The 15694-nt window shown below is 60.6% G+C and overlaps 4 protein-coding genes across 4 annotated transcripts; all 4 read left to right on the top strand.

The window, feature by feature from the left end:
- Positions 1–1075: 1075 nt before the first annotated feature.
- Positions 1076–5509, top strand: LINJ_36_4960 (conserved hypothetical protein; the record flags this gene model as incomplete). Its single annotated transcript, XM_001469833.1, has 1 exon — positions 1076–5509. The coding sequence occupies one exon, from the start codon at positions 1076–1078 to the stop codon at positions 5507–5509; it is 4434 nt and encodes a 1477-aa protein (XP_001469870.1).
- Positions 5510–6787: 1278 nt separating this feature from the next.
- Positions 6788–10993, top strand: LINJ_36_4970 (conserved hypothetical protein; the record flags this gene model as incomplete). The annotated part of the gene is made up of 1 exon (XM_001469834.1): positions 6788–10993. The coding sequence occupies one exon, from the start codon at positions 6788–6790 to the stop codon at positions 10991–10993; it is 4206 nt and encodes a 1401-aa protein (XP_001469871.1).
- Positions 10994–11771: 778 nt separating this feature from the next.
- LINJ_36_4980 (conserved hypothetical protein) lies at positions 11772–12242 on the top strand (the record flags this gene model as incomplete). Its single annotated transcript, XM_001469835.1, has 1 exon — positions 11772–12242. The coding sequence occupies one exon, from the start codon at positions 11772–11774 to the stop codon at positions 12240–12242; it is 471 nt and encodes a 156-aa protein (XP_001469872.1).
- A 703-nt stretch (positions 12243–12945) lies between these two features.
- On the top strand, positions 12946–14799 carry LINJ_36_4990 (conserved hypothetical protein; the record flags this gene model as incomplete). Its single annotated transcript, XM_001469836.1, has 1 exon — positions 12946–14799. The coding sequence occupies one exon, from the start codon at positions 12946–12948 to the stop codon at positions 14797–14799; it is 1854 nt and encodes a 617-aa protein (XP_001469873.1).
- Between the last annotated feature and the right edge of the window lie 895 nt (positions 14800–15694).

Consider the following 15694-nt stretch of genomic DNA (forward strand, 5'->3'; position numbering starts at 1 on the left):
AGGTGCGCCACGTAGTACCGCCCCTGCTTCCCCTTCTTTTGTTCATTGGTCTTTCGATATCTGGTAACCGACCGATGTGTTAAACGTCGTCCGAGAGTACTTCGTTTTTTCCGAGGGTTCACCTCTGCGTGTCGACACTTCTCTTTGTTTGCGTGGTGGCGCGTGCAAGGCAGCCCACTCATGCGGAGCACCGACGGCTCTCCCTCACACCACCCCGAAAACAAAAGAGAAAGGCAACAAAACTGAAGTACAACTCGTCGGTATTTGTGCATGGCTCCCATTTTGCCACTTGTGCAAACGCCCGTTGGTGCCATGTGGTTCTGCTTCACGAGAGGTGCTTGCCCAGTGTACCGCTCGTGTACACGGCCGCTTCATACGCGAGTGCGCAGGGCAACCGTTTCTCGGGCCACGCCGCGTGATTCACTCCATCAGCAACGATGGCATACAAGCTGCCGACGTTTCTCCCGCGTGGTTTGTTGTTGCCGCTTTCTTTCAAGTTTGGTGTAGAGACGGTTGCAGGTTCCAGGTCTCACTTCCTCTACCATTTCTCTGTTTGTCTGCAACCCCCTGGCTCTATGTTGTCGGCCCCGACGTCGCTCATGCACCCATCTAGCGCGCAAGGGATACGACGCACTCATTATCTCCCTTTTTTTTGTTGCTGTTTGCTTGTGAGGCGCATCGCCGCATCTGAAGCGAACCTGACTTTGGAAGCAGGGCGACGACTCAGCACCACACCACACACACAGAGGGGGGAGAGAGACGCCTTTTGGTTTTACGTGGCGGCATGCGCCCCTCTCGCCCTTCTCCTCGTTTTCTCTCCCGTTTTCTCCAGAGGTGCGGTGCAGCGTCGCACGTGCAAAGCGGGCGAAGGCGTCTCTTCGGACAGCAAGTAATACCTGAAAACACGACCCCTGCCCGCCCCCCCCCCGCCCCTTCTTATCAGCAAAAAAGAAAACGTCTTCCTCCGTAGCGAAGCGCTCGCCGTGCCCGTTGTCGAGGACCTGCCACAGAAAAGATTTTCTCCACTCCTTTGCGCTAGTCCCCTTAGCCGGAGTATGGCTAGTGTCTGCTCGACATGGCTGTTCACATCTCCAGCAGCACGGTCGTAGCCTCATTGTGGGGTTCGGAGGACGTGACTGCCATTCCACTGCAGCCAAGTGGGCAGTTCCTGTCGCTACGCCTATCCCCAGCAACCGCCATCGCCGATAATACCGTCACGTCTGTCGCCTTTCACCCCGTCGATGAGACCTGCTTCGTGCTGGGGACGGGGGCTGGTAAGGCGTATGGCGTGTCCCTCCAGGAGAACAAGCTCTTTCTCCTTGCCGATGTTGGCGAACGTGGCGCCCTACGATGCGCCACCTTTTGCCCCGGTTACCTGACAAGCCCGATCGTTGTGTTCGCCAGCACTGGCAATCGACTTCTTTTCCTAGACTGGCAACGCGGCACTGTTCTGCAGGATGTGCTGGCGACGGCACACCAACGGCCGATCCTGCGCATTGTTACAGGCGCGTCGACAGAGTCTCTCTTCTGCACCGTGAGCGCCGACGCCTTTTCTTGCTGGGAGCCAGTTGCAAGTAGTGAAGGCGCATTCGCCCTCGGCCCGTCGAGCTCCGCCGTTCCAGTGACCAACCACCAGGGGCCCACCAGCACAGCGGGCACGGCTGGCTCTTTCCCGAAAGACCGCAGCACTTTTGGGTTCTCGATGCCGCGCTACGGGTGCTCTGGCAGTGCGTTGCCTACCGAATGCACTCTTGAGCTCCAGCGGAGCTGCGACGTTGTGCCGAGGCTCACGGACAGGGTCACGCACCGCTTCCTCGGAGTGCACATTCTTCACCCAGCCCTATTCGTCTCCGTGGAAGGGAGCGGTGTATTATCTCTGTGGTCGCGAGCTGCAGCAGCTGGAGATAACGAAGCCGTAGCGCACCAGGGGCCGCTTCGCCTGCAACAGAGCGCGACAACACCGTCGGTGCTGCGAGTGCGGTGCTCCGCGCAATGCGGGGCACTCATCGTTCTTGGAGCGGATGCCGCGACAGTGGACGAGCTCGGTGACCACGTGGAGCCGGTAGTGGCCTTTGTCGTGGGGCAGACGCTGGAGGGTGCGGGCATTGTACGGCTGCCGAGTGGCGGCACGGGGGCTCCGGCGAGAGATCGCGCTACGGCCGTTACCCAGGTGAGCGCGGTGCAGTCGGACTGTGTGGCGTGCCTCTTGAGCACCGGTGTCGTGCATGTGGTGCTGCCCAGCACGTTTCACCTTGTCTTCTCTATCCCCCCACCGTCATTAGGCACGCTTCGCCATCGCCTCGGCCCACGGTCGCACTGGAGCTTCGCACCATCCGGACCTACCTTTGGCGCCATGTGGTGCGAGCATCTCCTCCTCCTCCTGCATCTGCCAACCGCACGGCGCGGCTATGCAGGTGCTGCGCATGCTATCGAGATGGCAACGCTGCGAGTTGGTTCCCGAAGCGCCCCATCAGGTGAAGCTGTTACCGGCAGCAAGCGAACCCCTGTCAAGCCGAAGTCGTCACGACTGGGCGGCCGCGCCGACGACGCAGCTGCGGCGGCACACGGTGTTGCGGTGGTGGCACAATCCTTTCTGCGTTCCTGTCAAGCGCCACGGTCGACACCTTCACGGCAAGCGGCGGTGGCTGATTCTGCGCACAGTCGTGTCGACGCCGCCCTCGCCGTGCTGTCGCGGTGCCGGCCACCCATTATCGTTCCAAAGAAGGGATTCCCTGACATTTGGCCAGACGTGAACGAGGTGGATCTGCGGGCCGCGGAGCAGCAGCTGACTGCGCGCCGGACCAGTGACGCGAAAGAGGCTGACAAGGATACGACGGCGAATGGGCCGCTGGCCTGGTCGTCGGCAGCGGTGTTCTGCGACACCCTCTCCCCCTCCTCCTGCCAGTACAATGTGAATCAGCTGCAAGCGCACCTGCTCAAGCACGGCGTCTTTCCGCACCAGTACCGGCCTGCGATTTGGCGCTTTCTTGCTGGACTGCCGAGCAAAGCAAAGACGGCCTCGCAGTTTGCCGCCCTCGCGCGAAGACCGCCCCACCTCGCCGTATTGCAGCTCATGAACCCCTTCCCACTCCCTCCGTCCAGCACTCGCGACGCCGTGGAGAGCGCCCTCTCCTGTCTCTGCTGGGCCTCTCCCGTCTTCACTCTCGCTTCCTACCTGCCAGTGCTCGTGTACCCGCTTAGCCTTGTCTTCCACGACGATGTTCAGAGCGTCGTGGAGCTTGTGCTGATGTTTTTCCTCAACTGGGGAAGGGACTTCTTTGTATGCCACCCTCACGGCCCGGCAATGCTGCTCATGGCCATGGAGCGCCAGCTGCGGCGACTCGATGAGCCACTGTGCCAGCATCTCGACGCCATGGGTGCCGGTGTAGCGGTGTGGGGGTGGGAACTGCTCACGAGCTTCTTCACGGACTCCTTCACTGGAGCCGAATGGGTGCAGGTCATGGACCACATCATTACCGCGCCGCCGCTTTTTCTCTTTGCCTTTCACGTGACGTTCGTTCGTACTCGACTTCGGCCGCAACTGACGTCGGCGCTGAGCGTAGACGAGGTGCGTGGCGTACTCCGCCGCGCTCCGACGGCCGCTGCAGCCCCTACAGCACCGTCGCCGCCAAAGTCACTGCAAAGGTTGATCGAAGAGGGCTACCGACTTTACCACAGCTGGTCATGCGAGTCAGGTGACTCCGCAACGGACCTCTCCTCGTTTAAGGTGTTCCAGACACTCACGCCTCAGTTCGAGTACCCTGTCAACTTTGCACACGATTCTGTAGTCCTCGCTGAGAGGCTGCGTGAGCTCTCGCTTCTGCAGCGGAGTCGCGATGAGGAAAAGAGAGCTGCAGCCCACTTGGAGGCGCTGCGCAAGGCCTCTGCGGCGGCGTCTGCCGTGGAAGCGGCATTCCTGCTACAGCAGCGAGCTCGCGTAGCGGCAAAGTACGACGCGTCTGCCGCTGCGTGGCAGGTGTACGTGGCGGTGGAGCGGTCGCGGCAAGAGAGGGAGGCGGAGGAGCGGCAGCTTAAGTGGGAGGTGCTGCAAACGCGGACACGCAACGCTGAAGAACTGGAGGCTCTGCGCGCTGAGATGAACATGGTGGAGTGTCAGCTCCGACACGACATGGTGGATCGTCACATGGAGCAGCTCAAGTGGCGACTGGCGGCCCACCTGACGGACGAGGAGCTGGTGCGACTGCAGAAGGACGCCGATGCACAAGTGGAGCGCGCGGTGCAGCGTATCGAGGAGGACGAGCAGCGGCACGCTGAGGACGCGCTGCATTACGAGACCGCGCCGCCGCTTTCAATCGAGGTGCTTCCAGGCGAAGAAAACAAGGCAGCAGTGGGGAACGCGGCGTTGCCGACACGTGTGGTGGAAGACTCGCACCCGTCGACGCAGCCCTCTTCCACAGCGACGATGGAGGAGGAGGGGTGCGATAACACAAAGCAGCAATCAGCCAAACGCGGCCGAGGTGTAAGCGCGAAAAGACAGGAACGGGAGGCGGCGACAGAAGGGCGAGCACCCGCAGGGGGCATCGGTGCGTCAATTCAGCCTCCTGATGCTCGCGTGGCGTTGCATGAGCAACGCCTCTGCTGCTACTCATCGTCCCTCTCGGCTGCTAGCAGCAGTGCTTCTTCCTCAGTGTCACTCACCGCGGCGGACGAAACCGGCGGTGGCGCTAGTGGGCCGCTACACCATAGTTCACAAGCCACTCCTCCTTCAAGTGCTACTCTGTCGCAAGCACCAGTGCCCGTAGTCGGCTCTGGTGGCCGGCCTGCCGAAGGAGAACTGCCCGCTAGGGTCTTGGAAAAGGCAAGTCCAAGTGGAGGAGTGGACCCGACTAGCAGGAGGCCGCGCTTGGTGCCACCGCCGCGGCACGCTTACTGCGACGTAGCTGGCGAACATCGGGAGACTGCGCTGAATCAGCGGCGGTTTCTGGAGCTACGCGATCGCGTCTTGAGCAGGGCAGAAGCCTACACCCAACCTGGCGTAGTTGATCCTTTTCGACGATACCGGCCTCCGTACCGCGGTGACGGGAGCGCAACCATGACGGCCAGCTGCACGCCCACGGTCACGGCGACGTCCTCGTGCCCTTCATCCAGCACGGCGCCCTCCAGTAGACGTCGCCTTTTTGACAACTACGAACCCGATCAACGTCGCCCCGGCGGTGGCAAGCGCCCCTACGATCAGCAACAACGGAGGCAGCTTCAGCCACCTGTGGATTCCTACACCGCGACCGTGACGAGAACGAGCGCGACCTCCTCAACAGGGCAGAGCATGAGCGGCAGCACGTCAACAACGAGCAGCTACGAGTCGCCGTCCACCTATACCTCTTACGACTACGACTATTCCGCGACCGTGTCGACGACGTGGCGCACTGGCGAGACAAGGTCGGCCGGCTCCACCGCCTGCGGCTCTTCACTCGCTTGGCCTACAAGGCCTCGCAGCGACCGGCTCGCGCAGGATGACGGGCGTAAGCACCTCTGCGCCTCCCGCCGCTGATGTGTGACGGCAGCAGGGACAAGCGCGAAGTACAAAGAGAAAACCTCCCGTGCTCATGTTATTTTGGGGTTTCCATCTCTCTCTATATATGTATTGTTTTTTTTTTTGTTTCTGAGCTCCGTCACGTGGTATCGCTTCATGGTTGCTGTACGGGGACTGTTCGATGCAGCGGCGCACTTGTCCGGTGCTTCGCGGCTCTCATCGTATCTGTGACTCTACTCAGGTAGACGTCATCGCGCTCCCCGCGGCGTCGATTCTTGCCTCTGCGCTCAGCTCCTGAGATGCCGCCCATTACCGCGCCGCTTTACATTCTGCAGAAGCACGAAGAGACAACAACGCCCACTGGTGATGGGGTGAATGCAAGCGGTGCGGCAGGGCATGTGATGCTGCTGTCCGCGACTACCTCACAACTGCTCGTGCTTCTCTTTTGCTGCTGGTGCACCTGCTTACGCAGGCTCACAAGACACGTGGACGACGGTGTTGTGCTCCTCTTCACCCCAGCCCTTGAGTTTTTTCCACGTCTTTACCCGCCTACGTAGCCCACTCTCTCCCTTGCGCTCTCCTTGCCTCAATTGTTGTCTTTCTTGTTGCTCCTTCTCCATCATCTCTTTACCTTCCTGCTGCTTTCATCCGCGCACGTCTGATGAACAGCGAGGAACGGCGCCTAGCTCGTTCCGCCTCTTCCAACGCGAGTGTGCACCAGCGAAAGTGACCGTGGGGCGTCCCACGCTTCGCGGCCATTGCGCTGCACGTCAGAGAGGTGTGTTTTTTTTCTTTGACAGCTATGTGCGCATACACACACTCAAAGAAGTCACCATCGCAGAGCTTGGTCCATCTCTCACTGACATCTTTCCTTCCTCGCTCTTCACCGCGCACTCGCCGCAAGTGCCAAAGTCGTTTTTCTGTTGTTTGCCCAGTACCGTACCGAAGTTGTTTCGCTTGCCAGCGCCCTCGCTGATCTCGGACTGCACAGTTTCCCCTCCCTCTCTTTAGATGCCAGCTATCTCGTAGGCGTCGCTTGTGTCGCATCTGCTACTGCACCACTGCTTCCCGGTTTCTCTTCCATTCTTCACTCCATTTTCGACTGCACCGTACAAAGACCCTTTCTGCAGCCCCCGCGCTGCCTTGGCGTTGTGGTGCCACCTGTATCCGTGTGGACGTGTTGGTTGTGCCCTGTTCTCTGGGTCTTGCTGCTGTTAGCGAAAGCAGCTGCTTGGTGTGAATCTGCACCGACTCTCTTCCCTCACCCCCTCGTCACCCACCCACCAGCGCGGCGGAATGGAGACGTCGCCGAAAACGGCGAGTGCCAACGTGGACCTTTACGTTCTCGAATACATGGTGAACATGCGGTGGTTGCTCCGCTATGCTGCCCATGAGCTCGACCCGACCGTAGAGCAGCAGTACCCCGACTTCGTGGCTCGGGTGGTTCAGTTGGACATGGTTCTTTCCAACACGACGTTTGAGCACAGCTGCACACTCGGCGATGTGCCCTTTGGCATTGTGCGTCTCGCACGGGAGGCCGTGCTGTATTTGCTAGTGTCCGATCATCTCCTGGGCGGGTGTCCGCCGACTATGCATCCGTTTCTGCAACGGGCTGTCGTGGCGGAGTCGAGCGGTGCAGCCCGCCGCTCTCCCCGAAGAGCACCAGTAAGCGCCGACCTCAACGTGAGTTTTCCAAGCGACGGTGACGGCGACGACACGGACGGCGGTGTGTCACGAACGGTCACAGAACTCGACGGCCGACCGCTAAATTCCATCGATCCTTCCAGCGAAGAGATGCTGAAGCTAGCTGAAGTGGAAGTCCAGGGGAAAGAGGCGCAGGCAATGCTACTCTTGCTGCGTTGGCTTTTCAGCGAAGGCGTACTCTCGGAAGACGACGTTTTGGCAACGGTTGAGATGGACCGCCCTGACGACGGCAGCGTCAACACCCAGGCGGGCCCCCCAGCCCCTGCCGCGACGGGGTACGAGCGGTTTCGCCGGCATCAGAAACTCGCGCGTCACCTGGCACAGTTGGTGCCGTTCTATTTCGGCGCACACCTACTCCTGTCGCGCTCGCTGCTCCTGCAGTACTGTTCAACGCTGCTCACCAGGGACGCGGTGATGCACCACGTTGCCCACCTGCGTTCGGTCGTTTCACGTGCTGCCCCACGTCTCTCGGCAGTTCCACCGCCGTCAAGCGTTGAAGGGGCGCTTCTCGAGTGGCTCCAGGCGGTTGTGGACTCGATCAACGCAAGCGAGGACGGAGCGGTGGTTCTCGCACGCCTGCAAGACTGTTCGGCTCTGCGTGCCTTCATTCAGCACGGGCCGTTTTGCGAAGACGTAATGGACCCGGCAGATCGCGATTTCTTTCGTCTCGTGCAGAGCGGCGAATCGGTGTGTGTAGCGCTGCTGTTCTACTACCCAGATGCCGTTCCACTCCCAGGGCTTTCGATGGCTCTGCGTGCGGCGGAAAACAGTGTTGCGAGACGCGAAGACACCGACGCTGGGCTGGAGCTGCTGCATCAGCATCTGTCGCTGTGCTATTGGACCGCCATCTTAGCGGCGGCCCGGCAGCTGGGCGTGTGGACGCTTCTGAGGGCTGAGGAGATTGTCCGATACGGTCGGACGGCGCTTCCGTTGCACCTATTCTGTCTCATCCAGCAATTGTTTGCCGTACTCGCCACCAACGCCGAGGAGGACGTGCGCGTGAGCGCTGACACGGCGTGGTGGGAGCAGATGGAAAGCAGAGATGGCCTGACGGCGATGATGCGAGCGAATGGAGCCGACGCCGGCTCAGATTCCCAAGAGTGGAGTGACACGGCGAAAACGACGAAGAGCAGAGCTGCCCTCTCGGGGGCGCAGCAGGTGCTCCGCAGATCGATGCACAACACGCTTTCACCCCCCGTGTTCGCGGCACCAGACGCCAGTGGTGACGGCGCTGGAACCGCGCAGGTTCGTATGGGGTCTGGCCATGACGGGCGGCCGCATGAAAGGCGCGTCGTTGCGCCGCCGTCATCGACGGGGAGAGCGACGGAGAGTCTTGAAACGGATGAGTGCCGCGCAGTTCACAGCGGTGTCAACGTGCCGGCTACGGGGGAAGATGACACCGACGGGGACACAGCACAGTTCTCCATCGAGGCTGTCCATACGCAGCGCGGAGCTCAGACCGTTTCGGGGACGGGGCCCGAAGAAACTCTCGAGACGGCTGCGTCCGTGCTACGGCCGATGGTGACGGGGCGCGGTGGCGCGCTGACGCGCACGAGCGCCCCCGCTTCTGGGACAGCGACAACGACGATGTCGTTAGACACCCTCACCATTGCACCGGCTGCGAACCTGCACGATGGACAGCGGAGGACCGATTCCCGAGCTGATGTGTTCGGGGCGCACGTCATGGACACATACGCTCGAGCCGAGGAGGAGTGTGTACCGAACTCGGGCGCCACAGCTGCAGGTGACCTCACTGCGCAGCCCGCGCTTGTGCTGAGCGAGCCCCGCCCGACGTGTGCGGACGCGCTGCTTCACACGAGAGCGGTGGACGCTGTGCTCCACGGGAGCGCAACCGCCGCCTACGCGAAACTGCCCACCGCGACCACAGCGGTGGCCGAAGTGCCTGTTGTGGCGGCGCCAGCGCCTACGAAAAGGCTGTCCAGGGAGCGAGGCCACGCGGAGTCGTCGTTGCGCAGTGCTGGTAGCGGCTACAAGGCCAGCAGAGATGCCCCTGTGGTGGCCCAGCCTGCAGAGGCTTCGCGAGGTACGTCATCGATAATAGCGCGCGCGGCCGAGCGGTCTATGAGCTCCTCGCTGACGGAGAGCTCCGGCTTTGTTATGCGGAAGGCTCCGCAAGATCCCAAGGAGGCAAACGAGGCAGCACGAGAAATCTCCGACAGCGTTGACTTCTCAGACTCGAAGCACATGTCGCCGGCGGCGACGACGACGGATTTCCAGTGCACAGCAGAGGAGTCTCCTTCACGGCAGGCGTTCGCTGCTGGAATGGGCACTGAGGAGTCAACTGCCGTGTTGGATAGCGCGATGGCGCGTCCTCTGCTGGCGAGCACCACCTTGACCAGCGCCGTCATCCCTGCTGTGCGGATGGTCGTGTTTCCCAAGCACGATGCCGAGAAGGGGTTTGAGGATCCAGAGACCCACGCGGCTGTCCCGAGGCGGATCTGCGATGCAGCGTACACAGACCTGTCGTCCTCGCTGGGCTGGCCGCCGACTACGAGGGGCAAAGCCACTGTCGCCGCGCATGTGCCCAGTAGCGTCGCTCCTGTTGGAGGCTCAGCAAGGTCCCCACCAAAGGCATCTGCGAGCTCTCTCTCCCGCGAGGACGATTCACGCAGCTCACATTCGCGTAAGTGCCCCCGGGTGACGGGCGTAGCAGTCGAGGACGAATCCAGGGTAGTCTTCCGAGACGAAGCAGAGGCCTGTGCGCGCGCCATGGGCAAATATAGGCCTCTTTCACCGCCGCCGGAGGAGCTAGAGCCGCTTCAGACGCGATGGCACGATTGCGAGACCGGAATGGCAGTCGTAGACCACGCTATGGTGGCGTGTGACTTGCCGACGCCGCTGTCCCACGAGCACACGCTCCGGCGAGTGGGCGGTGATGCACTGCCCACCATGAATGGAGAGAACACAGAAGAGTACCGCGCCCTGCCCCCCAGTATGTTGTCGCCTTCCCCGGTCTACCCCGTCTCGAGTGCCCGCAGAGGTCATGAACACGCCAGTGACGGAATGCGAGATGATAACACTCCCCATCGAAAGGTGAGCGAAGGAGCCGACTCCCTTGAGGTGTCGCCGCTGCCACTGGCGCTGACGCGCAGTCTCTCCGAAGTCTATGGCACCGATTACGCTTTGATGCTCGAAGACATGGCTGCCTCCGATGTGGATCTTCTCCGTCGTCGCCACCGCACCACAGAGGAGAGCTGGTACTCGAGTGCGTCGTGGCCGTACCACCGCAGCTGGCGCGGCGCCGCTGAATCTCTCGCGAGCGCCATATCGTCAACGCAGAACATTGCGCAAGTGCGAGAGCTGCTGGATCGCTTGACAGGGATCAGCCTGACGGATTTGGCAGACAAGGACAAGCAAGAGCTGTACAATGCCCTGGCGCAGCAGCAGGCAGTGGTCAATGAGCTGAAGACTGCGCTCCACGGCGGCAGCACTCACGTGGGTGGCAGAGGGCAGTTTAGCAACGCAACTCACCGACCAACACTCCAGCGCAGGCGCAGAGCGCAGCTGCGGCCGCCACCGGAAGAAACGGACGACCGAGGCGAGCAGGCGTTTGCCCACGCGGGGCGAGCTGTTCGGCGCAAGCCGCGCGACACGCTCGGCGAGGGCGCAGGCACGTGGCGCAGCTTAATGTCTCCCATGACGGCAGAGTCCGGCGGCTCTGCCGCGCACACGGTGCAGAGCGATGTCGATGGGCAGCTGGCCGAGACGGACGTTTCATCGCAGGTGAATGAGCCGCTTCAGTTTTCAGCCTCCACGAGTCTGCCGGCGTCCACGTAAGATACAGGATGGGCACAACGAAAAGAAGGATGCCCGCTAATGGCCGCGCACGCACGAAGAGATGGCGTGACGTTCCCCTCGCAACACACCAGAACACAAGCGAAGACGAAAAAAAAAAAAGGATGGAAACTCGAGTCCATGTCTGCTCAGCACTTGCAGATGCGAGCCCACCCTGCAGCGCCTAAGCAAACTATAGAGAGGCTCACTAAAGGGACCGCCTCTGTGGACGCACGCCACATGCGGTGTCGTCTATCGACTGGCATGCACACGCTCGTTTCTTTGTGGATGTGGGTGCATACCTCTCCGGCGTTTACTGCGCCACTTGCATGACGTGCACGCACCGCGAGAGGCAAGGAGAGACGGCTTTCGTTTCCAGAGACGTTTGGGACTATCGGGTTTCTCCATGGCAGGTCAAGGACGTGCAGGGCACTCGGGTGTCTCTCGTCACCCGTGCGGGCCCCCACACGGGGTGCTTCGTCTCCCTCTATCGCTTCCTCTCTCTCCCGCCCGCCTCTCACACGGCTTTAATGCTCCCTGAATCCGTCGACACGCTGCGTTCACAAGGGCTGTGTGTATGACTCCAATAGAGCATCTCACCAACGCAGCCTTCTGCGCCCCCTTCTTCACCCAAAATTTTTCCTTCTCTTTCGCCATCCGTGCCTCCCTGCCATCGTAGCAGAGCCAAGGCCTCGTGAGCGCATAGGTGCATACACGGGAGGTTTCCTTTATTATTATTTTGTGTCTTTTGTCTCTGCTTTGCTTTTGTCTACGACTCCTCATGACGGAGGACAGCCAAGGTGCGCAAATCGCCATCAACGGCTTCATCGGCTCCATACTCATTGTAGTGGGCTCCATCACCTACGTTCTCTGGGCCGTACTGCCAGATGACGTGCTGCACCGGCTGCACCTGACCTACTACCCGGATCGCTACTGGGCCGTAGCCATTCCGGCCATTCTCGTTATGTTTCTCTTCCACTACTTCACCACGTCTTGGCTGCTGGTGCTTGTCACAACGCACCCGTTGACGGATGGCCGGTGCATCACGGACGTGGACAGCAAGCCGGACAAGGAGATCGAGGTCGGCGCACTGGCAGACTCTAGCAGTAGCGTGCCACCATGGGTGGATATTCCAGTGTCGGTTGCAAGTCACCTCTTGTTCGAGCCGTGGAATGAGAAAGTGCGATACAACGCGCCAGGTCCGACGGAGATGATGAATGGAGAAAACGGGAGGAGGGGGCGGTTTGTCTGAGGGGTGCCCATGTGCGGGGCAACATGTGTGTGCTCGCATTACGAGCCCCTACAGGTCACCCGCGCAGCTCGTCGCGTCTGCGTTTACGTGTGTTGCGTGGTGATGAGTTTACGCCTCCATCAACCTCTGCTCCGCGCTTCATTGTCGGTTGCAGTGACAGCTGCTCACGTCACGTTCTAGGCCGCAGCGAAGTGTGGTGTGCGTGCTGTCCGCCGTAATGGTGGTCGCCTGACAGAAAACAGAAGACAACAAAAGGGATCGCCGTCAGGAGAGGTAAAAGGGCAGACCAGCAGCGTGCGTCTTCTTGCTAACTCGCTCCTGGTCGTCGCGCGCGTGCAACGTATGCGCGTACCCGAGTGGTGTCGGTGTCGAACGCTTCTGAAGTTTAGGGATGCCCGCCGCGCTGCCTCCTGGAAAAGGACGAGAAGGGATGAGGGAGGGAAGGGGAGGAGGAAGCGCGTATCGAACATGACGGTACACGACAACGCGACCTTTTGTCCTGCTACTATGTGCCACATCCGCCCAGCGCTTCCGTGCTTCACGGCGCTTCATCTGAATTTTCGTTCATGCACACCGTCCCGTCACTGATTGAGCACACGCACACACAAGCTTGTACGCGCGCATTCACGAAAGGTACTCTGGACCTCCCCCCCTCCTCACCCTTCCCCCAGCCCGCCTCTTTCTTTTCGCTTGCTCAGCCGCAATGTCGTTGATGCGGTCGTGCGTGCGTCTCCAACAGACCGCGCTGGAGGTTTCTACGCTTCACCGACTGCTGCGGCACTGCGCACGTCACCCTGAGCGCTTCGAGTTGGCGGAAATGTATAAGCTTGGCATCCTTCTGAAAGATTCAAACGACGCACTGGCGTTGAGCTCAAACACGGAGCTCTTGAAGAGCTTGGCGAGCCGCTACGCGCAGATCCGCGAAAATGCATCGCCTTTTCAAAAATCCTTGTTGGACGCGGTACTGCCTCGCTCGCAGTCTGTGTCGACGTCGAGGAGCAGTGCAGCAGGGGCTGGTGCAGCGGAGGCGCAGCTAACCACGGGATCGCCGAGTGCACCAGACGGTGCCCTGCCGGTGACGGCGCATGAGTACTTCAAGGCGATCATGGAACTGGCGAAGGACGCGGAGGCGGAGCACTACCGTGCCGTTGCCCGCGAGGCGCGCGCATCATCGCGCGGCCCGCTGCACGACGCGAGCGTGGACATGCAAGAAGGCGTGTCTCCCGGACGAAGCGGGACCGCAGCGCCTGCACCGTCTCGGAGTGATGACACGAGCGCAGCGGGCCTCGGTGAAGCGCTCGGAAGTAGCCGCACAGAAGTGTTGGAAGCTCACCTCACCGCCCTTGAGCCGAACCTTCGTCAACTGTCGCCGGCAGAGACGTGCCACCTCATCAAAACCCTAGCAAAGTTTAACTACACAAACTACGAGCACGCTGTGCTCCTGACGCGTCGCGGATGTGAAATCTCTGGACAACTAAAGTGCCGTGAGCTGTGTCAGCTCTTCTTCAACCTGCATAAACTGCACACGCGGGACTCCTTGGTCGCCATCGTGAAGCATCTTCTCGAGCACACAACGGAGATGACGGCCGACGACGTGTTTTTGCTCTCTCAGGCGCTCGAACGGCAGGAGAACACGTCGTCGGCGTCGCAGCGCCTCTTGGCACCGTTGGTGGCGCAGGCCATCAAGAAACTGCCCGATGCCCCCTCTGCAGCATACCATCGTGCCCTCCTAGTGTCCATGGCGCGCTATAATGTGGCGCACCGTGCTACTTTGCAAGTGGTGCTCCGGGACTGGGTAGAGCACTGGAAGGCGACGACCTCAGAGCGGGATTTGCTGAAAATGTTCGAGGCCGCCGCGTCGCTCATGTCGGCCGCGAAGTTGGAGGGATTGCAGCAGCTGGTGGAGCGCCTCACGGAACTGGCGCCGACGATGGATGTGTGCCTCATGGACCGTGCCATGGACCTTCTATCCATGGTACCAATGGACATGAGTACCAAGTGCATGATGTCCATCTTGGCGAGGCTTGTTGGCGAGGCAGGTCACTTGAGCGTTCGACAAGTCGTCTTCATCCTGCAGCTGCTCTCCACCTACCCACCAGCCAAGGGACACACGGCGGTGGTGTCGATGGCCTACGCGGCGTCCATTCGTGCCCCTTCCATGGACACCGAGTCACTTGAGAGTGTCGTCATATCGCTCGCCATGCTGCAGCTCTACACGGACGACTTCTTCACCATTGCTCACGTGCTGCAGGCGCAGAAGGGTGGCATGCGCAGCTTTGCGGCTGTACAGGAGCTGCTGCGGCACTGCACATCGGAGATGGCCGCCACCGAGCGTGGTCTCGGTATGCTGGCCAACGTCATTTGTACTGTGGCTCCGATGCTGAACGATGAAGAGCTTGCCTCTTGTCGCCGCGCGCTGGTGAACTTGGGGGTGCAGGACCGCAACGTGTTGCAGGGCATCTTTGCAAGGGCTAAGAAGCTTCACCGCACTCAGTCCACCGGCCACGCACGCAAGAAGCGCCTTGGCAGCTATGATCCAATGGCAGACCTGCTCTGAGCAAAGGCGAAAAGTATGTGCGCCATGGGTTAATGCGGAGGCGCAGAAGGGAAGCGCCAAAAGGAGAGAAGCAATAGAGGAACTGCGTCTGTATGTGTGTGTGTGTGTGTGCGTGGGTCGGCTTGCGTGGCTCTCGTGTGTGTTCCCTAGCCCGTTTTCGTTGAGATGATGCGGCTGCCGGTTGTGGAGTGCATATTCAGTCGCGCTAGTGCTCGTCGTCTATCTTTCTCATGCCTTGCTTGTTATCTTCCGGCGTAGACAAGAAAACAGATGCTAGAGGCGGCGCAGCGAAACGGCTAAAACAGGATCACACGCGAAAGTGCTCCAGAAGAGCAACGTGTGAGCGCAACTTTAGTCAGCTGAGTGTCGGCAGGCGACGGATGTGCATCTCAGGAGCGACAGGGCGTGGGGGGTGGGTCACACGAGGGCAACGAGGCAACTTCTCAGGGGCTTTCCCATCCAGGCAGTGCCATACGCGCACCGATATGAGGTAGGCTGTCGGAGGTCTTGGAGCTGAGCGCATCCTCACATGATGTGTGTTCGGCTTCCCTCCCCACTCAGAGAGCACATGGTGAGCATGTGAAAAGGAAAGAGCGGAAACCTATAGCGCCCTTGTCTTCCCGGATGGTACGCTGCGTTTGCTCTCCCTCCATCCCTCCCCCTCTTGCCTCTCCGTTTTTTTTTTCTGTTTCGCTTTGCATCTGTCGCGATGACAGCGCGCTGACACGAAGCGAGAGGGCAGTCCACGCACGCACGTCTGCAGCGGTACTCGACGGCTCGGTCGCGAGGCTCCATCGCCGCGGGCCGAACGCAGCCTGACCGGAGCGCGAACACTAGGCAGATTACGTCACCGTAGGGAAGCCGCCACTTGCGACTGCAGTGACGGGGTTGGAGT

The sequence above is a fragment of the Leishmania infantum genome, chromosome 36, assembly GCF_000002875.2.
Source record: "Leishmania infantum JPCM5 genome chromosome 36".
Taxonomy (NCBI): domain Eukaryota; phylum Euglenozoa; class Kinetoplastea; order Trypanosomatida; family Trypanosomatidae; genus Leishmania; species Leishmania infantum.